At 44.7% G+C, this 23,936-nt stretch overlaps 1 protein-coding gene across 1 annotated transcript; it reads right to left on the bottom strand.

Annotated features, from left to right (window-relative positions):
- Positions 1–10,636: 10,636 nt before the first annotated feature.
- Positions 10,637–22,893, bottom strand: sfrp5 (secreted frizzled-related protein 5). The gene is made up of 3 exons (XM_084021229.1): positions 21,925–22,893; positions 15,228–15,305; positions 10,637–12,201 (listed from the first exon to the last, which is right to left on the bottom strand). The coding sequence occupies exons 1-3, from the start codon at positions 22,481–22,483 to the stop codon at positions 11,873–11,875; spliced, it is 966 nt and encodes a 321-aa protein (XP_083877355.1). The 5' UTR covers positions 22,484–22,893; the 3' UTR covers positions 10,637–11,872.
- Between the last annotated feature and the right edge of the window lie 1,043 nt (positions 22,894–23,936).

Raw genomic sequence — 23,936 nt, 5'->3', positions numbered from 1 at the left:
TACATCGACAGCAGGTCTACAGTCAGTGAAATGGCAGCTAGAGAAGGGAAGGTGAGGGGCATCCTCCTGCAAACTGTGACCTCAGGATACAAGTTCATAAATGAATTAACCAATCATAACACTCTGCAAAGGCTCATGCTGTGGATTTTCTCAAAGGATTGAGTCTCATCATCAGTTCTCCTCTTTCCGACCTCTTATGGATATTTAATGACACATTCCACATTGGTTTTCATGGGAAAAGAGAATCCAACACTTAAAATCTTGCACCACTGTGCCATTTAGTATGCGGTGAAATCTTATTAACTGGTAACGTGTGATTCAGCAACAAAAAAACTTTGCATACACCATGAAGTTTCTCACGGCAGTGAAATGTCTAGGAATCAGGTCACTGCATCTGAATAATTATTTGAGCGGTGAGTGTTGGCGTGGATCAAAAAGCCTGACGCCATGCCTTCCAGTCAAAGGGTTGGTCCCCCGGGAAGCACCGGTGACACATCCAGCAAAGGACAGCTCATCAAAGGCACGGGGTGCTGAGTAAACAAGGACTTACTGGTCAGAGGTGATGAATGAAAGGTGGCAGGCTAGAATGTCCGTTAGGAGGAGGGTGTGCTTCCAGGAACAGGGGTTTAAGTGACAATACAGGCCGGGGTTTGAGGCGTCGGGGTGGTAGTGTGGGTTCAGTCCTCTGATACTCGAGCCAACACGTCTCGCTTTGTAAGGTAATGGCGTGTGTGTATGTGTGTGTGTCCGCAAATGTGTTTTTGTGTGTGCTGTTGACCAGTGATGCCTCATCCTTTATACGCTGGTGTTGACAGGCAGAGACAGAGGTTGTGTAGAGTGTGATGAAGGAGCCAGATAGCTGAAGGTCAAAACTACCAAGGGTTTCATCATCACTCACTCACTCATATATCGACTGCACTGACCAGAAGATGACTGCGCTCTTCCCCACCGTGGAGCTCAACAGTAGCATCCCAACTGTATGATTCATATTTGGATTGATTTTCCAACACAAACTAAAATGCAGATTACCTTATTAAAATAACACGTCATAATATGTCAAAGGAAGACCATCCCTAGATTTAATTGTAGTAGGGGGACAATTTTTTTTCTGGAAAAAATAAAAGAAGCACAAAAAGCAAGTCATGAGTCAACACACCAGGCGAGCTCAAACATTCATCTGATCATGCTTCAAAGTACAAAAGTCCTCCTTGCTTCTGCTTCTTCAGACTCCTAGTGCCTGAGAGGCTTTTACTGTGAAGTAACTGCAAGCATGCAGACAACATGAGTGTGTGAGCTACTGAGCACTGGAATGCTAACTCATTGCTCTTAATCTGGATTTGTCGCTTTTCCGTGACTTTCCTTTGTCAAAGGATCAGTTTAAAACATTGCACAGGAGGACCTCTTTACAGTTCTAAAGAAGGGGGGGGGGGGGGGGGGGGAGCAGAAGCTAGCTTCATCCATATACATCATGCAGTAGGAGGATTATATAGTCTGTCCGTATGGCTTTTAATAAGATCCCTTGATCACGTTTTATCCCATGATCCCTTGAGCTCATAACACGATTTAAGACCTTTAAAAAAACACTAGGATGCACGGTGGTCTATCTGAAGGCATGGCCGTTTCTCTTTCTGAAAAATAAACATGCACCTACATATGGAATCGGAGTTGATATGTAATTTACATGTGGCGATACAGCTGAGTGCACCTTCTGGCGCTCTCGCTAACGCACCACGTGGATTCCACTTAGTGGAAAGTTCCCCATTCTTTATGTAGGAAGTTGTTTGCCCTTTGAGCTCCCTCTGTCATATTAACTGTATCTCCACATGATGAATAAACCTGCTCCCGTTCTGCAAAAAAAAAACCCTGCAGCCACAGCACAATGTAATAGAGGCCGTGGGACGTGTTTGGAATCCATAGTAATGCACACTGTGTGGTACAGTGTAATTAAAAAAGCAGTGTAATGTCCCACTATGCGGTTTGGATCGCCGCACCGACTCCCTCTCCGCGACTGTGATCTCACTGAGTCTGTCTAAACAAATACTTCATCCCTCTGAGGAGGAGGAGGGGTGGAGTAGACACCGTGAGTGAAGGGGGAGAGAAATCTGTACCATGTAGCGTAATGAAATATGTATTAAAGGGGAGCAAAAGGAGACACGGTCGTCAAGAGAAGACGCATCCATATACAGTACCTGGCCTTGAGGGCTTCATCCTTTCATTGCATATGAATCCTGGCTCCTCATTAAGCTTCACCATGACCCACCTGAAGGGACAATATGTTGATACCAGAACATTCAAAAACATGGTTTTAGTTAAAAAATGATGCATGGTGATTTAGGTGCCCCGTAACATAATGGGAGATTGCAGTATGACTTGAGAAGCGTTTCTTGATCCTGACGGTCCAAACTAACTCTGTCACCATGTGCCGACTTCAGTGCTTTTTTGCACGTCGTTTAAGTCGTTTAAGTAATCCAGAGAGCAATGACTTCAGCAGTAAATGATTGATATAAGTGCTTTCAGCTGCACTTCCCTCACTGTATCTACACATGAAACGAGAGGACATGCTGAGGGTCTGTTCCACCATATTAGTTTCACCTTGTGCGTTTTTTACCACATGTGAGTTGGTGGTTCTCAGATTTTCAAACAATTTCTCAAAGAAACTCATATAAATAAATGTCTTTTGTAAATGAAGGTGTCATCGTTTAGACATGCTTGGACCTTGGACACCACAAAGCTACAGGTCGGGGTGTATCCTCCCAGCCTTCTCCCAGTTTGTGTATTCTATCTTTAATACCCCATTTTGTTTATATACAGTACATGTCAATATCTGTTACCCTGGCAACGGCGCTGCATCCAAGTTGCGTGACTTTTGCATGTTTGAAATACAAGCTCCAGCTCTCACATAGTTTGAGAGTGGCCTCATGAAGGCCGACTGATGAGTGGTGAAAACATGTTCCTGTGTCCTCTCTGCATGTCCTTCTCCAGAACGCTCTGCTCTCTGTCCGTCATCCATTCAACTCCCGGTCCCTGAAATAGAGACACAGATGCAGACATAGTGATGCATAGAGGGGCAGAGAATAAGTAAATAAAGATCTGGACAGAGACAACTATAGAGTAAAATGGTGACCTTGTGCTCGTCTCGGCCAGAGACCTGTATGCAGAACATGTGAGGAACACTTGCATAAAGTTAACAGGATTCAGTTCCTTCATTTGGTACATGGTCGAGAGGATCCTAAGTTTCCAAAATCATGTAAGCTGAGTGGAGAACAGAAGAAAGCAGCATAAATCATTTACATCTGGCTTGGTCCTGCTAGACAGCCACTAGAGATCTGTGGTGGAATACAGAGCTCTGTTTTCCCTGTTAACTTCGGTTTGTCTGTTTACCTATCTGCATACTTTCTGTCCTTCTGTCTACAAAGGTTTATATTCATTCCGATTCATCTGTTGTATTTTGAATCGGTAAGTGGGAAGATGATCTTTGAAAGCTTTATCGTAGGCAGGTTAGGGGAGAGGTTAAATACCTAAACTCTCCACTAGTCATTTAAAACTGAAGAAGCCTCTTGGATGAGACCAGCCCACTGCGGACAAACCCAGATCCGTCTTCGACCTGCAGCCGGATCTCCGGCGAGATTTGGAAAACTCTGCGCTGAGCAGCAGAGGTCCCCCTCCTGCCAGGAGCAGAGCTTCGCCTCACTGCTCTGCTGCTCCCAACTGGGAGCCAACACCACGCTGCTGGAGACCCAGGCCATATTGCTGGGCCCGCTGGAGGGAAGGGAGGCATGGGAGAACCAGGACTGCGCAGGGCTGCACGATTATGGCCAATCGTTGCACACATGGAGGAAATGAGATGAGCCAGGACCGGGGAGAGGATCTTCCCACACCGAATGTCCATCCCTGTCCTGCGGAGTGGGTTCCCTTGGGCAGACACGCCCACTCTCAGCAGAAAGCTGACAGGGAAACCCAGTAATATACCGTATATTACTAGCGCCGTAAGTTTCTTACAAGCTGCTGCTGTAGTGTGCCGGCATTTTTAGATGTGAATAACACAGGCGATCGTGTTGTGGAAAGGCAAAATCTAGATGTATATTAAATGTGCAGCCGTAGTGCTGCAGTAAAATGGGAGGGTTTCTAAATGTAGTTGTCAAGCCATGGGATGAGATACTCAGGAGGTATATTCTTAAGAGCCTGCAAGTGACATAGGAGGGGAGCCAAACCTGATGGCTTGTTGAATTCTGATCTAGGCAGTCCCATTTCACAGTTTGTGGGTTGGGAGCCACTTCGGATACCCAAATGTATTTACACAAGCACTGAAAAACTGCTGACATCTTTACTCGCAGCTAAAATGCTCTTACTCTTACTTAAACACCTGTTTTTCATTGCATGTCTTAGATGTCTCTGCGGTCGGACAGTTGATGTTTTGACATCCCAGGGGTACTCACCCGACCCAGACCACACAACCCTCACATCCCACACTTCTTACAAAACATTTTCCATTGAAAGTTGCTTTCTCCTCTTGCCCAAGTGCTCCGCTATGCCAAACATGTGCTGCTCTTTTGAAATGTTGGATCATTAATGTCCATAAACACTTCAAACGCCGAGGAACGATTGCTCTGAAGCTGGCTCGTTGGAGCTGCATTTGGTGGGGTTATTGTTTTAGGCAGTGGGGGAAAAGTACAAACCGTTTTTTGGACGAGCAAATCTGCTCATGGAAAGGAATCAGATAATTAAGCTTGTGCAGCCTGCATTCACACCGAGGACAAATACCAGCGGGAGACATTTAAGGAATTGGGTTATTGCAGATTTGAGTGAATATTTTTCGCTGTAGGATTTATTGTAAAAACGATAGGTTGTTCTGATATATTGTAAGATTCAATGCTTCATTCACAAATTCAAAATTCCAAACACATTTTGGAGCAATCCTGTGTTATCACGGGAGACATAGAGCTCTGCTTGCACCAAATAATTACACACCTCATTTCCCTTGTTTTGTCAACTTGAAAGAGAAAATTAGTATAATTTTAAATCCTGTGCCAAAAGCAAAACATTATATTTTCCAAGCAAAATTACATGGTCCCGAGTTCTAAAGGTATAGAACAAATACCCGTTTTGTCATCTCGGGGGCTATGTGATGATATCCTGGTATTTATTATAAGAATCCTGGCTGAAGAGACGTGTTGAGGTGCACAATAGGGTCAGTGATAATGAAACAAGACGTGCAGAGCAGAAGGCAAAACAGGCTTAAGCAGAGCTTTAAAAGACTGCTTAAACATGCCCAACAAGGCCGGATATAATGAGAACACTTGTGTAAGTAAATCCAGCTTTTCTGTCATAGTGGTGCATAGCACTGAAACAATTAGTGGATCTATTGATTACTGACAGGCACATCAAATTAAAATGAATCATTTGCATAGTTCTCAGACAACTGAACAGTGTATTCTCGGTCTATAAATCAGGCACAAACTTTTTTATTTCCATGGCTTTTTTTTTTCTTCATTGATTTGCATTTTTAGAGTGACTTCTCTTCCAGCTCATCGTCTGCCTTCCTCTCTGAGCTGAGTAGTTTTTGCCAGCGCACATGTTGGGTTTGGTAAGTGTTGGACCGGGTCCCACTACACAAGCCTCTCTCCACAGTTGGTCCGACCAGATCCAACACACTGAGAAACGAAATGCCAATAGTTCCAGAGTTATTAAGGGGACTGAAGTCTATTATTTTCAACACTTTCTCACTACATAATCTGCATACACCATTGGCCCTGATTCCACCAAATCTAACCAACACATTCACAAGATCAGAATTAATTTAAGACTCTAAACAGTAGATCTGTGTATCTTTAAGAACCCATTGAGTTAAATCATCTAGAAAGAGGACACTTGATAGCAGAGCTACCGAGGGAACAGGGACTATTTCCACCTCACAATAGCAGAATGCCACCCAAACACAGCCTCCCTGATCGGTTTGAAAAGGCACTGACAAGCAGGAGATGGGAGATTACGTCTAATGAGTGGCCAGTGTCCCACCTGACGAGACCGCCTTGTCTCTTGGGGTCTGACGGGGTCGAGGTTCACGACCTGACAGCCACAACACGGAGGCTGCTAAACCCCCCAGCCACAGAGGAGGGCTTTGACTCCGTGCACAATTTAATCAACCGGCATGCCCACACACACCAACGCACTTTCACTTCCCTGTGACCCCTCCGCTCATCCCTGCCCGACCTTGACCCGTGCCGTTGTGTGTGTGTGACAAAAAAAAAGAGAGCGAGGCGGGTCAACAGGTCTCCAGGGAAACTGATTTATTTATTGGCCGATGCTTGTGTTTCCAAACGGGTGTAAATCTGTGCGCCAGCCAGGAGCTTGTTTGTGCACGTGGGCGTGTCAAGACTATGAACTTTTGTTTCCGCTCGTGTGTTCTTGCCAGTGTTTGTTTTGTCTGTGCCTTCGCATCCTGGCACTCTCTCTGTATAAATCCATGTGGATGCGTGTTTGGCTGCACCTATGAGCATCTCCACCTCCGTCCTTTGATGTTGGTGGGTGTGTGTGTGTGTGTGTGAGGGCGTCGGTGCGTTTGTGCGTCTGTGTGCATACGTGTGTGCTTCCCGGGCGGTTGTAAATCTCAAGACTGACATGTTGCTTCAGTAGGGAAACAGCAGGTTTGGGACATACTGATGGCCTTCACAGATGGCTTCAGGACCCTGCCCATGGGAGGCCTTCTACTCCACCTATTAATTTATTCATTTTCCACTGCAGAGGAGACACAGAGGCCAATGTGATTGTTTCCGAGAGCCAGAGTCCCTTGAGAGCAGCTTGGGTGTTTTCTTATCCAGTCCCTTCTCCCCCCTCATTCTTTCCCTCTTCTGTCCCCCTGCCCTCTTTTACCCAGGATGCTGCTGTTGTGTGTGTGTGGTGTGTGTGTGTGTATTGTGTGGATATAACCTTATCACCATGGTGCAACGGGCCAGCTGACAGGCTCTGAATGTCATTGTCACAGCGTCATTGTGTCACAGAGTCGATGTTGGACACTGATCAGCATCAAGAAGAGGAAAGGCTACAATTTCACGTATTACTCCTTTCACACTCAATGTGTCTTTGTTCGATGGGCGAGAAAAGTGTCAATGCAGACCAGAGCCATTAGAGAGGAATTCCTCCGACCAACCTGAGAGGTGGGTTGTAAATCAGATTGCTCAGAGTTGTTTTAAACCGTTGGATTGCAATTTGTCTCACTCTCAAAACGTCAGCATGGGATATCCCTACAGTTCCTCTGTCAGAGCTTTACAGGAACATCCTTAATAATGGCCGACCTCGATCAATTTCCCTGTCGTGGGGTTGGGGGGGCAGAAAAACATGGAGGAAAGGAAGAGCAATTAGCATAATCTACTCCCATTCGGTCCTCATTTCACATCTTGTTATTTTATCCCGACACATTAATGTGAGCGCGTCCCAGAGAGCAGCAAATTAGCTCCGAATCTGAAAAGCAGTGATTTCATATTCCACGTGCATCCTCGAATGGCTGCGTCGCACTGGTTCATAAATGACATTACTTCATTATAATTCACATTCCTCGTGACTGATAACATTATGGAGAGATGACTCCACTATAGCTGAAACTGGCTTTTTTTTTCTTCTTTTATGCTCGCAAGCAATGTTATGGAACGCGGCCGCCTCGCTGTGTGTGTACCACATGTAGAAAGTTTCTCTTGACTTTATTATAGGGAGAAAATGATTCCCTGGCATGCTCTAGGCCTTTTTAAAGGGAGTCTAGAAAGCACACTTATGCACATCAGCAAACACACACACACACACACACATATACACACACAAATGAAATGCAACATCTTTATTGAATTTTACTGAGCAAGGCAGGCCAGGGCTCGGAGCCAGTACAGGCCTTCAGTCCATGTCCTGCAGTTTCCACCCTCTTCTTGCTCTCTTCTTCTAAATGAATGTACAATTCTCTCCGTCCTCCCTTCCTGTAGACAGGTGGTCTCGTGGTTCAGACGAGAAGGTTGTTGGCTTACTGTCTAATGCTGTTTTAATGGCACCTTGTGTGGTGGGTAGAGAGAGGCACGCTGCAGCTAATAGGTCCTCCAGAACATTATATAATGGTCTCTTTCTGTTGTGGTATGCTAGTCATATTTGATTAGCATGTGTATACTGTGTGTGTGTGTGTGTGTGTGTGTGTGTGTGTGTGTGTGTGTGTGTGTGTGTGTGTGTGTGTGTGTGTGTGTCTGCATTAATGTTTAAGTTAAAAGAAGATTTAAAAATCCATCATCTCTTTTCAAAGTAATAACATTTATCTGACTTGTTTTATATACATTAACTTACATTTTCAGTATTTGGGGTTTTTTGATAAAAAAAATAAATAAATAAGAAAAATGTAATAAGTTGCCAATGCACAATGCCTGTCCAAAGACAATGAAGTTCAAAACATCAGCTGTAAATGTCGGGCTTCTTTTTTTTTTTTTTTTTTGTCTGTTGCCCAGAATCAAAAAGTGAGGGCTTTCTTCCAGAATCTCCACCCATCCTGAAAACTGGGGTTAAGTTACAAAATCTAATTTTGAATATTGGATCACTGGATATTTGTTGTTTTTTCGTTGTGACTTGTAATACAGGGAAGAGATGAGCGTTTTACAGCCACCATATTCAGTGTTGTATGTGTGTAAAAAACAGTACACACATTCAGGCATCATTAGCTCATGTCCCAAATGAACTTCATCACACTAGAAAAATATTTTCTTAAAATCCGAAAAAAGAGTCGCAAGTGGATCGCGCACGCCCATTTCTCTGGGTTTAATCAGAAGAAGTTGTGGAAAATGGACAAAATCACCAACCTAACTGGGTGGATGCTGGAAAGTAAAATGAAAAACATCATCTCCTCAAATGAACGATGATGATGTGTGAAGATGAAAATGTGTGTGTGTGTGTGTCTTTGTGCATTTGTGTGTGTGTGTGTGTGTGTGTGTGTGTGTGTGTGTGTGTCTTTGTGCGATTGTGTGTGTGTGCGTCTTTGTGCGATTGTGTGTGTGTGTGCAGGTGAGTTAGACAGGCGGCCACTATTTAACTGTAAAAAGGTGCTGCTTATCAGCGCACTGTAATAAAGTGTGTGTGTGTGTCCGTGCTCGTGTGTGTGATGCCCTTTTTGCACTGCTTTTCTGGAACCAACCAGTGTTATAAAGTGCACGTATGATTGATAGAACTGGTGCTTGTTTAAGTGGACGTCTCAACGGAGGAAAGTGAGACAATGGGAGCTTGTAGTCATATTTTTCCCTAAGATGTGTGTCTTGTGTGTGTGTGCTGGTCCCTCATCAGGCCCTTATTAACTCCACTAAGTGACCTTTCAGGAGGCGCTGATGGGTGTCTGTGGTACTCAGCCAAGTTTCTCCCTCATCTCCTGTTTGATCTTCCCTCATTTTTATGATTTTTTTTGTCTTCGTCCACTTTGACTTCACTGATTTACCACATCTTGATCTATGAAAGCTCCCTCTAGCTCCCTCTAAGCTGCATGTAATCTACGATCTCGGAGCTGTTTCAACTCTCTGGTCAACACTTTACAACCAAGGCTTCTCCACCTGTACGGAATTTTGAATTTCTAGCTCGGTGCTTACCACGTTTGATTGCTCCCAGAGAATTTGTTGGGGTTTTGAAGTCTCCAATAAAGGCAGCGTCTACCCATTTCCCGCCTCGTTTATGTCATGTGTGCACTATCTCCACAATCAGCTGGAAAGGGCTCATCGTTCTGCTGGCGTTCACGCTTCGAGCGGTCTCCAAAAGGCTCCGCGTTTCGGGGAATATGGGCGGAAAACAATGAACATTTTACAGTGTCACAGTTGATCCATCTTGTATTCTGGAGAACAAACATGCCAAATCGTTTTATTGCAGCGAATTAGTTGTGTGCGTCTGGAGTGATTAAGGTCTGAGTGGTTTTGATAAAGTTGGTCAGTTATATTGCAGTCTGCTGTCTGTCTGCGTCACCCCTTTACTCTTTAACATTAAATACTGTTACATTCGTAGCCCAGACTTTGTGGAAGGCTGTGCCCAGTGTGGATCTGGAAGATTTTGGCATATGCACAGAGCTCAAATGACGTTTCACTTTTTTTTTCTTTTTCTTTTTCTTTTTTTTCCTCCTTTTGAAAGAAGGAATAGAGGTGGCCATGTGCACCCCCACAGTACTTCATGTACCCTTGTGTTTTTTGGGAAAATTTCAACATTTTCAAAGGAAATTAAATCGTCCAAACTTGAATTTCTTGTTCATCAGATCAATGTAAACTTTGTCCATGTTTGGACCGTTGGATTGACGAATGGAAACTAACAAAAAACTTGAAAAGTTATTTCCTATCCGTGCCATAGCTTGACTGCATCTAAGTGGCCGGTGAGAAAAATTGAAACTGTCAAACATGAAAATGCAGAACACTTTCTATTACTTTAATATTTTTTAAATGGAAAATCAAGCTAATAAGCATTACACTGACCCTGGAGAGTACATAGCTCTGTATGGAATCAAATGAGAACTGAATTAAGTGGGTGTAAGTGTGCACTCATGTGTTCTCCCAGGCAAACACGTGATAAAGTCAGAAGGTCATGGCCTGAGTATGCACTTTGTGTGTTTGATCGTAACGAATAAGAAATGGCACCTTTCAAAGAAATATTCTTTATAAAAATTTCAAATATATTTTATTAATTTCCTTTTTTGTAAAACAAAGATGTATTTCAGTAACAGAACTACTTACAGGTTAACTGATTAGAAAATATTGTCAAAGTTAAATTCTCATCTTTTACTGCTATACGGCAACAGTGGATTTCGGGTGTTATGTCTGCATGTACGATTCCTGCTTTCATACAAAACGAAGTTTAACTGAAGCAAATTCAAAAATGTAAGTACAAAACACACATCTGAAGAGTGATAAAACAGCGAGTACCAGAGACTTATCAACCCAACATTGTTGGTTCTGTCCCGAGTCTCTTTCTCTCTCTTTCTTTCTCCTCTTGTTTTACGGAAGATATCTTCTCTGCCTTAAACCTCCTTCTCTCTCCAATTGGAAAAAGCAAAAAGAATATTCAAGTTTCCCTCTTTCTGCCACGAAAAAAAAAACCCCAACAAAAAAAACATTGCTGTACAAAGTCAGTGGAAGCATCATCCAGTCCGCCAGTCCGTCTCATCCCATCGGTCTTCTTTCCCAGCAGGGATACAAGAAAAAAGCCCAGTTTTCTAAGCATCTAGTATCTGAATTACCTACTTTTTACATTATTGAAACATACACTTAAGTGGATCATCTACATATCTCTGCTTCGTTGTTGTACCTGCAAGCCCTGTGCCAGTGTGGCCCATTGCACAGCCCCACATGTACTGTAGCGGATCATTTCTTGCAGCTCATTTTACGTTGAAACAAACCCTGCCTTTCCCACTCAGCTCCCGTCCCATATATCTATACATCATTACATTAGCAAACATGTTTTCCTTCCAATAGTTGCCTCAAATCTTTAGGTTCCCATTTCTTGCCATGGATGAGATATCGTACAAGTGATTTGTGATTTGTGCTGCTATATCAGAAGAGGAAAGTACAGAACATTTTCTTATAAATTGCAGGGCGGATCAAAACAGTCTGTTTTTCTTTCTAGTTGTAAAATCTGTGGTGTCTTTATTGCTTTTATTATTGGGAGGGGGCTGCAGAGTGCGCAGCCTTTTCCCCTACAAGCATCAGGACGACCCCCTTGACAACCTGATTCATGTTAAAGCTGAAAAAATAAAAGCCTGGCTGCCCTGCAACCCCTTGACGGACTACGTTGCGGGCTTGTAACAGATTTTTATGCAGGGATCTGGGGTTCAGGGATGCAGAATTAGGATCTATGTGGATCGGGGTTGGAATGTGGGGAGCGAGCCGCGTCACTGGAAGACGGTGTGGTAGGTGGGACACTGGTGAGATTTCATGTACTTGACGGCGAACTTGAGCTCCTTGCTCTTCTTGTCCCACTTGTGAATGGACATGAGCAGCAACTGCTGGTCCACTTTGCGGCCCATGATGAGGAAGTTGGAGCCCAGGCTGTCCAGCTGGGCGCACGGGCAGTTGGCGCCGTTCTTGATGTACAGGGTCAGCTTCTTCAGGTCCTTCTTCCTCAGCACACCCTGCTTCAAGACCTTCTTCTTCTTTTGTGCTGCAATCAGCTTCCGGTCACCCTTCTCCTTCTTCACCTCCTTGATTTTCATCTTGAGGGCTGAGGGAGAAGAGGGAGAGAGATTTTTGCTCTTTATTTTTATTCTATTAAACAGATATTTACACCCTGAAGCTGTTAATGTGTCGCGTTGATTCCCCCCTGTTCCTTTTCTACTTTGAACAGCTGTGACATTTCTTCTTCCTGCAAACCAGCAGCCAGCCCAGGGCTGTGCCAAAGAGGCAGCTATTTTACACGTCTCCTGGGTATCATCATTTAACCTCTCCTGCAGCGTATAAAAACTGCATCCTGTGTGCATGTTTGTGTGTCTGACTTGAGGAAAACCTATAACTGAAAAGGGAGGACATGTTTTTGCAGTTACAACCTCTTTTGATGCACGTTCAAGTTTACGGGTTAAACATTTTAACCCACAACTGAATTCAGAATGTTTGTTACTGAGACAGTCTTTTTTAGAATATAGGCCTCACCTAATAATTACATTTGCAATGTCTGTCTGGTGCTTCCTTATTTAGATTTTACCATGTCAAATATTGGGCTTGTATGTTTTTGCTTTGAAGTAAAGCCTTGAGGAAGTTGAAGTCCAAGGTCAGTCTTAAGTGCTCTTTTTTTTGTTCTCTCTTTTTTAACATCGCATGCTCCTCTCTTGAAATAGTCTGCTTACCTTGCACTTACAGTCCAACACAGAAAACAGAACAGATAACCTCTGTACCTCTGTAACTGCGTTTAGCACACTCTGCCTTCGGTTACAGCAAAGTCCGGTCTATCAACTTAATGAAGTGCTAACTTTTGTCTCCCGCCGAGCCCCGTGTTTATAAGTCTAACGCGAGAGATTAAAAATTGAACCGCCGAGAGAGAGAGAGAGGCGAGAAGGAATTCTCTCGGTGAACATTTTGACAGGTGAAATTAATCACGGGCCGTGCGAAGGCGCGGCGTTGGTATGAAGCATCGCTATGTACCCAAGCCCCGCTGGAAGATCGCCACTTCGCTGCTCGCCTGTATAAACATCCCTCGGTACACTCTGATATGTATATGCAGCACATGCGAAGCGATAGCATGTTCCAGAAGGAATGTGTGCGTTGAGCTGCCTCTCATCCCCATCCTGATTTACATCCAGCTCCCTCACTGAAAGCGTGTGTTTCTGCGCTGCTTTTGCGTGCCTGAGCGTGTGTGTGTGTGTGTGTGTTTTGTGAATGAGTGCATTCATGTGTATGTGTGGGTTCCAGTACAGATAGGAAGGATAAAATAATTTCCCACCCTGCTTTTCGCTTTGAATGCCCACTCATATTCAGGCGTAAGTGATGTAGTAGGTGCCCAAGTCTTTATGCAAACTAACTTTCATTTGTGAGCAGAGGTGGGGGGGAGACTGGTTAACTGTCATTTTGAGGAAAAACATGGTTTCTTCCAGCTAAAGAAAGCAACCTCCCCTACCGACCAGGTGTAGGCTTTGTGTCCGTGCCCTCGCCAAACACACTTCCCTCCCCTTTTCTTCTCTACTCTTGTCACATGTGCGAGGCTGCAGGACGGTGCAGCAAAGAATGTGGAGAGATCCGACATCAAAAGTAAACCGTAATAAAACACCCGAGCACAAGAGTGTACCGAAGATGAATAGGTAACCGCATTCGTGAGGCGTGAGATCAAGCTTGTAATCAGCTATCGCCCTATAGAATAACACCGGCGAGTCATTCCTGCCTTGATCTCCAGATCCATACGTCATGGTTATCTCGACTTCTCTACTCATCCTCGTCCAGTCACATGCAAACAGCCAATAAAATGTCCGTTTCTGGCTCGCTATCCGCTTTCATTCTCATGAAAGGAAGAATCCCTCAAAGAAAGCTCACGTTGGAAGATTGAGATATGTTGCGCTGAAAGGAATCAGACGTGTAAATATCGGTGGAGTCATGATCCATTATGGGTGATGAGCCTCCGTTTTTTTTTTTGGCCGCGGCTCAGGGCGTGAGGTATGTGCACAAAGACATATTTTGTTGTTTCTGTTGGATGTGATGTGTTGGGCCGTTTATTAATTTATGATTTATAATGGGTCGTGTTCTGTATATTCAGGCCGTTTCATAGTCGTGGGCGATTGCCAGACACTTTACGAAACTTGGTGTCTTTTTAGACTGCAGACATTTCCTCTGTGGGACACGACAGCGGAGACAGTCTGGCCACATTTCATTTTCAGTTACACTTTTCTCACTGAAGCTGTTCAGAAACACAAGCCGTGAGTCTCCCAAGGTTCTGACTAGTTAACTGCTTAGAATCTCATGACCGGAGAACATAGGGAGAAGAATATCATTAACTCGATAGTCCATGCATGCAGTGATTCAGCTGCTGTGGAGTACGATGATGGGCCAAAACGCCTTGATAGAAATAATGGAATAATTATGTTCTGGCTTCGTGTTCAGGTCATTACTGTGGGGAAACAGGAATGCTGGAAAGTAGAAAGGTTAGAAAATGGCATTGAATGGACATCTGGGACTCGAAGCTGTTATATTAATTTACCAATTTATGAGAAGAAAAGACTCATGCTAACAGGGGGAAAAGTGCAAAATGAAAGTGTGTTCTGCTTGTTCATGTCTGTGCTCATTACGATTTCCTACAAACACGAACATGTGTTTTATTGGTGGAGACTGAAACATAAATATGTAATGAAAAAAATCATAAAACCAAATGATTATATTTATGTCCACCAACCAAAGATCCCTTAAAATATCGTTGGTGATTGTGTTCAGGTCATTTTAGCCATTTAAAACTCTGTTTTTTTGTTTCTTTTTACAGTAATACATTTTAATGTTGATGGATGGTTTTATTGACAATCCTGTGCTTGTGTATGAGAGTTATTTTGCTGTACTCTTACTTTTCTACACAATGGGAAATCATTATTATAGACTACTTGACAAGTTAGACTTGTAACATAACCTACTGCTTTTAGTTTCATTTTCTCAAATTTCCTGAAATATGTATTATTGTGCTTTCAAGTTATTCTCAAATTCTGTCGTTTTGGGGGAGATCTTTAAACTAACATATCACTAACTCGTGCATACTTGTACTCATCAATGGGCGTTACTCACCGAAGTCGCTGGCGCAGTAATGTTCCATGATGTTGTCTGCCTTCAGCTCATTGTCACACGGAGGGCACACCTTCGACACTGACGGGACAGAAAAGACAGAAAATATATCGTTAGCGACTCCACATAATCACATTACATAAGGTTTTATTAAAGCCAGATTAGCTCATATCTAACGGCTGAGTTGAGGTCATTGTTAATCAAGTGCAGTCAGCAAAACCAAAAGCCGCGTCGGTATGAAATCATTAAGCTCTGAGCACTTTTCAGGCACTTTGCAGCCCACCCCCCTCCTCTTGTCAGAGGCTATTTGCTGCGGAGTGAATACACAGTCCAGCACGGCGACTGATGTTTGCCCTGCAATTACACCGGACAAAATGTTTTTATTCTGGCCCTTGTATATTTTGGTGGTGCGGGCGTGGTCTCCACTGTATAGAAAGGTAAACGCTGCGACGGGAGTCGGACGAACTCAGTGAAAAGTGATTCAGTGCACAGACGCGGCGGCCACTTAGGCCACACACCAGCCACACATTGTGAAACAGCGAAGGGGAAACCGGAGCAACAAATTCAGTTTATTTTTAACTCAAAATGGTCATGCCTGCTTTGCGTAAAAAGCCTGTTTAGGCTCACCAACTTTGATTTGGCAGTTGATTGTTGTTATTGTGCACCCACGCAACATTAGAGAGACCTGCAGGCTTACACTCCGTTTGTTTACTGCGAAATCTTGCTTGTTTCTACAGGAAAGTATGGAAATTTGGATTTAATCAAACATCGCTCCTCACTTCTTCTGTCTATGCCACTTACAAAACTTGCTTTCAAATCCCTCAATCTCTCTTCTCAGACACACAAACACACTCAGACAGGCTTCTTACTGCCTTGCAATTTTCTCCAAAGGCTCTTCAATATAAAAACTTTATTATGACAATTACCACATAAACTCCATGTAATCCACGAAGGGCTGGTTGTAGCAATACACATCTAACATCAGTCCGCTCATCCGTGAAGCAGGGCCCTGGGCTAGTCGGTAGAACAAGGTATAATATTAGAACTGGTCAGGGAGAGGAGGATGTGGTGCAGAAATCTTCACCACACCACATATACACACCGAGAGGAGAGCAGCCTTTTTCGGGGATGTCTGCTTTTAGGGGGTAGCTACATTTTTCTGTCATTCGTTAACCACAATATCCCAAATATATCCAGAACCCCCCCCCCCCCCCCTCCTTTCTGTTTTCCTGCTCGACTCACACTTACAAACACACACACATGATTATTCTATCAGAGGCCGGCCCAGGCCTCTGGGTTAAAAGTCAGGGTTCAAAGGTTATCACCCCAGCCCCAAACCTCAGCGTCTGGGCAGATAATGAGAGGGGTCAGAGTTTAGCATGCTTCGCCACTCGGGTCGCGGGGAGGTGAACCCCCTAACCACCGCCGAGTGCATGTATGTATGTGTGTACGAGTTTGTGTGTGTGTGTGTGTGTGTGTGTGTGTGTGTGTTGGCGGGAGCTGAACCATGTTCTTGTGGAGTAACTGCCAGTTTTTTCTCCTCTGAGGGTTCCCATGCATTCACAGACAGGAGATCGGCGAGGCCTACAGGGTCAGGCCTCCTAATTGTTTTGTGCTGACATGAAGACTGGGACACACACACACACACACACACACACACACACACACACACACACACAGCTCATGAGAGGCCAAAAACTCTGGATTTGTCTGTTTTGAATGATTCCCTTGAAGCTGTTACATCTTATTCAGACTCCACGATAATTCATTCTGGTTTCACAGGGGTGGTATGTTGGCAGAGGGCCCAGTTACATCCATGCCAGAGCATGTGTCAGGAGAACGCAGCCCCTCCGTGAAACTTAGTTGAGTTTGGACCCGAAAACCGCCATTTGGATTTCACTGAGAAATCAATTAGGTGACGACGGCCCTCATCACGGTTCCTGCTCCCCGACGGGGGAATCTCTGCTAGGCTCCGGTGGGAATCACTGCTGCATTTCCACTCGGCTAATATTTTGACATTAGGCAATCCATGTCATCTCAAAGCAGTTTAGGGAATTTTTTGAATTTTTGAATGGTGCAAATTCGGGTTGACTTTGGCCTCGAGTGTCTCTTGTGCGCTGCGTTTTGCCATCTGTGTGCTGGCTTGTTGAGTTAAGTGTTTCCATTCACATTGACGCATTGACGTTATAATATTGTCTCTCGGAGCTGTTGTGCTGGCCGATGAGGAGGGTGGGAGTTGATGATTGAGAGTGAGAGGAAAAGGATGATGGGAGTCGGTCGAGTAGGGAGGTGGTCCGTTGGAAAGCCCTGCTGTTAATCTTCAAACAGCGAGCCAGAGTGGAAATGACGTACGGCAAGAGTCCAGTAATTTAACTGAACAGCTTCACTGAGTCATAGCTCAGAGGTTAATATCACTTACTCCATTGCAGCCTCCCTCCCCCGCTGCATCTTTTTTGTCTCTTGCCCCCCCTCCTCTCTTTCACGTAACCTGGTTTGACGTATTTTGTCCGAATGAGAGCCTGATGAAAACGATAATGCAAAAATATCCTCAGTAGTAGAAAAAAAACCTCTTAAACTCGCTTGAGAAAACATTCAATGTTAATGATAAAGTTAAAAAATGTAATTTGTCGAACAATGACGTACTTTTGGAATTGTAGGCCCCATAAAGAAACCCCATTTTACATCTATGTGAATGTTTGTCCACTGTAATCTCCAATGATGACATCACCGTAGTTATTGTTTTAATTAGTTGGTACAGCAGGAAATTGCTTTGCATTTATTTAATTTAGTGGTTTCGACACAATTCAACAAAAAAACACAATGACTATAAATCACATTTCATGATTGCATCATTTCACAAATGAGCTTAAACTCAGTTTTACAGCCCTCCCTCCTTCACATACGTGCATATCTTCACTCGACAGATCACCAGATCTATTAATATCATCATTCCATCATTGGCAGTGTTTTATGCCTCATCCCCTGCATTCCAAGCAACGCAGCCACTTCTTTTTTTTTTTTTCTTTTTGCAAAAGAACGTTCCATTTAAAGTACGGGTCACTATCTCATGCCTCATTTGGGCCCTTTAAGTTACGAGCAGCAACACTTATGACATAAAACGGTACCGTGCCGGAGATGAAATGCAGCGTGTGATTTATGTCGGAGCGCCCTAACATCTGTTTAAATGCGGCATGCGGACAGACGGAGCGGGACTCAAACACGGCCCACAGGCAGCCCCCGGGGCCCCTAAAACACGGGACCCTCCTCGCGTCTGCAGGAATCCTATACAGAAGAGAAAATACATTCTCAAAAGGCTGAGGCAGTCTTCCATGCACGGAGCATTGGATCACATTTTCCCTTTCATATAGCGGCCAGGGCCACATGAGTAGCGCCCATTGTGCTGCCGGGGACCTGACAGTGCTGCCTGTCTCCTTTAGCACAGTTGTAACTTACACTAGCCGCATCAATGAGTACGGCGAGGACAGACAATATCTTTCACACCATGCAATTTCAACGACTTCGCCGGGACAACGTGCATATTGTCCTGAAAAGCATTTTTCTGTGTAAACGTACAATTTGAGTTTCGGAGTTTACCCCTTGCACTTAAACAGATGGTGCAGGATCCTACCTACGCCCATCATACCTGTTGATTCACTGATGCTGACAGCAGCTAAATGTAGCATCCTTAAATGAGGTGGAGATGATGGGCATTAATGTGCTTTTCCAGACAGACTGAGCTTCTTCGCTCCCAGGATGCCTGGGCCCTCTTTTGTCAGCGGTTTGCTTGTCTTCCCTGGCATAATACCTACAGACTTGTGTTTCACATAATCACACCCCATGGGCCTCCGTTATACACACACACACAAGCCAAAAAATCATCCGCACACACAAGCTGAACTCGGTTCCTCTCGGTTTTCGCTATGACAGAGAGGTGGAAAGTGAATCTGACTCTGTACTGTTAGTTTCCACAGTAGCCCTCGAACCGTGCTATATCGTGTAATTGCAGAATGGCTCAGATAGCATCGGGGCTTCCCGGACAGGGAGAGCAGTGCTTAATGCTGTGATTGATCCAACTCCCCCGAGATTGACCTGGATTACCGCAAGAGTCCTCGTATGATCCTGTGTGAAGAGAATCATCCGTGTTCTTTGACACAGAAGGTTCCCAGGGAACTCGCTTCTGGGCTGAAATGCCTTTTTATTATTGCTGAATGTGTGCGCGTGCCTGTGCGTGCATGGCTGTGTGTGTGTGTGTGTGTGTGTGTGTGTGTGTGTGTGTGTGTGTGTGTGTGTGTGTGTGTGTGTGTGTGTGTGTGTGTGTGTGTGTGTGTGTGTGTGTGTGTGTGTTACAGAGCCAAAAGTTTGTCCTCAGGATGGCCTCATCGGCACATCTGAGAATCTCTGGTTCTTAACAAAATGTCAGTGACTGAGCCTTCGGGCTAGTAGTGATATGGGTTCACTCTCAGTTTCAAACTCTCACACTCTGACACACACACCCACACACACACATTCTGACACACATACTCTCTCTCTCTCTCTCTCTCTCTCTCTCTCTCTCTCTCTCTAATTGTTAAATTTCCCCAGTATTACATTTTTTGATTTCTTATTTCAAAATGTTCAGTCCTTTTCTGCTTCCCTGCATAAAACTTGCTGAGCAGCAAAGACCCCTTCCACACATGTGCATTGATCTCACACCACTCTCTGCAATCCAGTCCACCTCCGATCATTATTAGATTAGATAGGATCAACAAACAGTCGCCTGTTTGAGGAGGTGACAGATGAAGTTTTAGCCGCCGCCTCCACAGCGAGCATGTAAGAGAATGAGTTATGGCTCTGCAAAGTCAAAGTGTCACATAGTTGATCCTCGTCCCACAAAAACAGAACAGCCATTTTCCCTAATGGAATAAGTCAGCTCCGCATGAATTCACCAGAGAATCCCGAAACGATCTAAATACTTATCAGTATGCTGCAAATATTATTGATAAAAGGAGAAGATATGTCACACAAGTTATGATTGACAGGACTGAAATTATGTTTTGGCATTTTCTGGCATTCATTTGGAGTGCTTTGATAAATCAGCATAATGCATCAAGCTAAGGAAAACGCACGTACTGTGTATATCAAATGAAATAAAACACGCAGGAACATTTCTAAAAAGTAGATGAGGAATGGCGATAAATGGTTAAAGGCAATAAGTGGATTAATGAGAATAATAAACCGTTTTTCTTCGAGTCCTTATTGAAAGCAGAGAGGCAGACACTTTTTGTGCTGCAGGAAGCAGCTTTTCTCCTATTCTACACTCGGCCTGCCTCTCCTTACTCTCCCGCTTCCCTCTCCTTTCACTCCTCTCCGTTCGGCTCCTCTCAGGGACAATCTTTTCGCCATTTCCATTCTCTGCCCGCCGCTCTTGTCCTGTCATGTCGACTAATTAGTGGGAGCTCAGTAATTGGCCTTCTAGCTAATTGGCCTGCTGGCTGCCAGACCCAACAAAAGGCCTAGCAGACTGGGACACAGTGGGGACTGTCCCCCTCCACCGTCTAAAGACTCAACCCCCCCCCCAACCCCCAGCACTGACTGCTTTTGTGAAGAGGCTGCTTAAGTAGTCGCGGTGCATACACACATATGCGCACACCTTTTTCCTCTATTTCCCTCTCTTTAGTTCCCATTCACAGCACACTACTCGCCCATCTGTCTGTTCCCTTACTCCTCGACTGTGAAAAATGATATAATATTTTCCTTTTTTCCCCCCCAGAATCCCCAGAGTAGTCATTTCCCCTTCGTATTTCATCCGTCTCGACTTTTATTTGTTTATTTATTGACACTCTGCAGACAAGCTTGTGAGTTGCATGCATGACAACTTTGAAATAAGACATTCTCCTCGTCGCAAGATTGATTGATTAGCTGTTGCTGGATGTCTGCTGATAAAGGTGTGTGTGTGTGTGTGTGTATGTGTCACCTTTTCAGTTAAGATGTGTTCAACATCACAGTCCATTAATCTTAACTTGGTGAGTGATCTGGCTGTCGGAGTCTCTCAGTCTCCTGTCTCTCTGTCTCTACGTCTGTCTCTGTCCCTCCCTGAGGCGTATGGAGATGGCGGGGAGCCGTCCTGAACTGTCCACATACTCAACAACTTTCCCCTGTAGCTTCTTCCTGCTCTCGTCTCTCTCTCACTGACTCTGGATCGTCTCTCACTTAAACTTTCATCTGTCATCATTGCCGTGCGGGGAAACCACATGAGGCTCACGGCCGTTTTCAGGAGTCCTGGCATTTACACTGCAGAGAGAAACTATGCTGGTTTACTTTTGGATTTGTGTCTGCACAACACAATTTCATCTTTTTCTATGACAAGTATTCAAATATTTAACCCATTTAACTTATTTTGTAATGTGTGTATTGGTATGGTTACTTAGCACATCATTACATTATATAACATCAAACCTCAAACTGATTTGAACAATATAAACCATGTTTTGGACAGAATATTTATGAGCTACAGGAAAAGTTTTTTTTATTGATTTATTCAACTAGAATCGATTTTAAAAAAAATGTATTGTAAGATTGCAAAGTTAACTTAAGTGAAGCTAATTCAACATCTTCAGGGTGCAAACTAAAATTAAAGTTATTTAAACTATTGTGTATGTGTGCGCACATGATATGAGTGTGTGTCGGAGTGGGCGTATATATATGCACATAGCTGCCCTACCTGGTGGCTGGGTCGCATGGTTCCCAGTGAACTGCATGGGGATGCAGAGGTCGTTATCAATGGGAAACTTATCACAGGTCAGCATCTCTGGCCACGGAAAGCCGTAGGTCTCCATCACCGGTGCACAACTGTCCCTCACGGCCTCACACAGCGAGCGGCAGGGATAGATGGGCCTGTCCAGGCACACGGGTGCAAACAGCGAGCACAGGAAGACCTGGGTGTCGGCATGGCACCGTTTGGCCAGGAGGGGGACCCAGCTGCCTGCCTGCTGCTTGACCTCTGGCATGGTCTCGTGGTCCAGGAGGTTGGGCAGCCTCATCTTCTTGTAGCCCACATTGTGGCACAGGCGCAGGTCCGCTGGAATGTCCACACACTGGGGCAGCTTGGTGTAGAAGCGGCCATTGTGGAAGTTGTCTGACTGCCAGCTGTAGTAGTCGTACTCATCTGCGGCCGAGACGGTGAGGAGGAGGAGGAGGAGGGAAAAGAGCGACAGGCCCAGTGCCAGGCTGGAGGAGCCCTGGGTTAATGCCCACCTGGGGCTCTTTTGTCCGTGTGCCATGCCTCTCTGAGCCCGGACCGACAATTCAAGAAGGTTGTATCCAAAGTCTCCAAAGTGACTCAGTGAAGACAAAACGCAGAGAGAAGAGAGGAACAAGTTGGGCAGGCGTACAAGCTGTAATCCCTTTTTGTGTCCTGAGCATGGACGCCGTGGATTGAAAACAATGTGTTTAATTCCCTTCTTCCCTGGAGAGTCAGCACTCTTAAGCCTCCCTGAACACCTCCCTGTGTGTGTGTGTGTGTATGTGAGCCTCAGGTAGTGCAGTGGGGAGGCAGCAGTCAAGGAAAGGGTGAGCACAGGACTGCTTATTTTCTAACTTTCCCTGTTCACAACTTCTCACTCTCCTACCCTCTAATAAACTGTCTCCAGCCCTCCCCTTGCTCTCTGTCTATCAGTCTGTAGCTGTAATGAGGAGTACCTTAGGTTTTAAGAGGCAGTGGTAGCTTGCTCTCTGCGGCTGCCTGCCCCCTAGCAGGCTCCCAGACCACTTACCTTCCTACTGGCCTCCCCTACACTCACTCACAACAGCCTCGGCCAATCACAACACTGTGGGCGTCTCCCACCGGCCTTCAGGACACTCCCCCTACCCCCTGTCCTCCACGAAACCCCTCCTCTACAACAAGTTAACATGAGGGAGAAAAAGAGAGGGAGAAACTGCTGGCAACTGTTGTTTTTTTAATATATTGATCTCACTAATATAAGATTATTTGGTCAGAAACACACCCACTAACACTCATAGCAAGCACGGTCACCCTCTTGGGCACGCTTGTTTTTTTTCCTCTCATACATTTCTAAACTTTCTGACATCTATCATATCATCAGAGGCTCAACAAGCTCCCTGCACATTACTCCACATGACAAATTATGTCTGCTTGCCATTTGAGCCGACTCACTTCATAAGCTCAAAACAGTCTGGCATAACAGGCTTCTGCTGGCACCACAGTGTAGTTTCACACACACACACACACACACACACACACACACACACACACACACGAATGCAAGAAATCCAGGAGAAGAAAGTGAATGAAGTGGGTGGGAAAGAGCTGCAGTAAGGTTACTGAGTGTGGGTTGTGCAGCTACAGGTGGCTAGGTGGTTTACCCGCGCTATGGGAGCTATGCTAATGTGTGTGTTGGCCGTGAATAGAGGCACGCTGCTCCGTCTCTTTCTATCGCTGCCACTGATGCAGTGAGGGCCTTCGCCTTGGCAAGCGAAATCCCTACAAGGTCTACAGTCCCAGTCGAGGGCTATATAGCTGTGTGAGCAGGATGTGGGATAACATGGAAGGCGTTCTTGCATCTTCCATTTGACCTTTGTCACGCATTAACGCTCGTCCCTCATGTGAAATGCCGGTTCATGCAAATGATAGTGAAGAGTTTGTGTGCTGGTTTGCCAGCTGACATTTTCATAATCAGGATATAGTAAAAATGGTCAAGACAATCTTGGATCATA

This window comes from Eutrigla gurnardus, assembly GCF_963514095.1.
Source record: "Eutrigla gurnardus genome assembly, chromosome: 11".
Classification (NCBI taxonomy): domain Eukaryota; kingdom Metazoa; phylum Chordata; class Actinopteri; order Perciformes; family Triglidae; genus Eutrigla; species Eutrigla gurnardus.
This window is presented reverse-complemented; position numbering and strand designations above follow the sequence as displayed.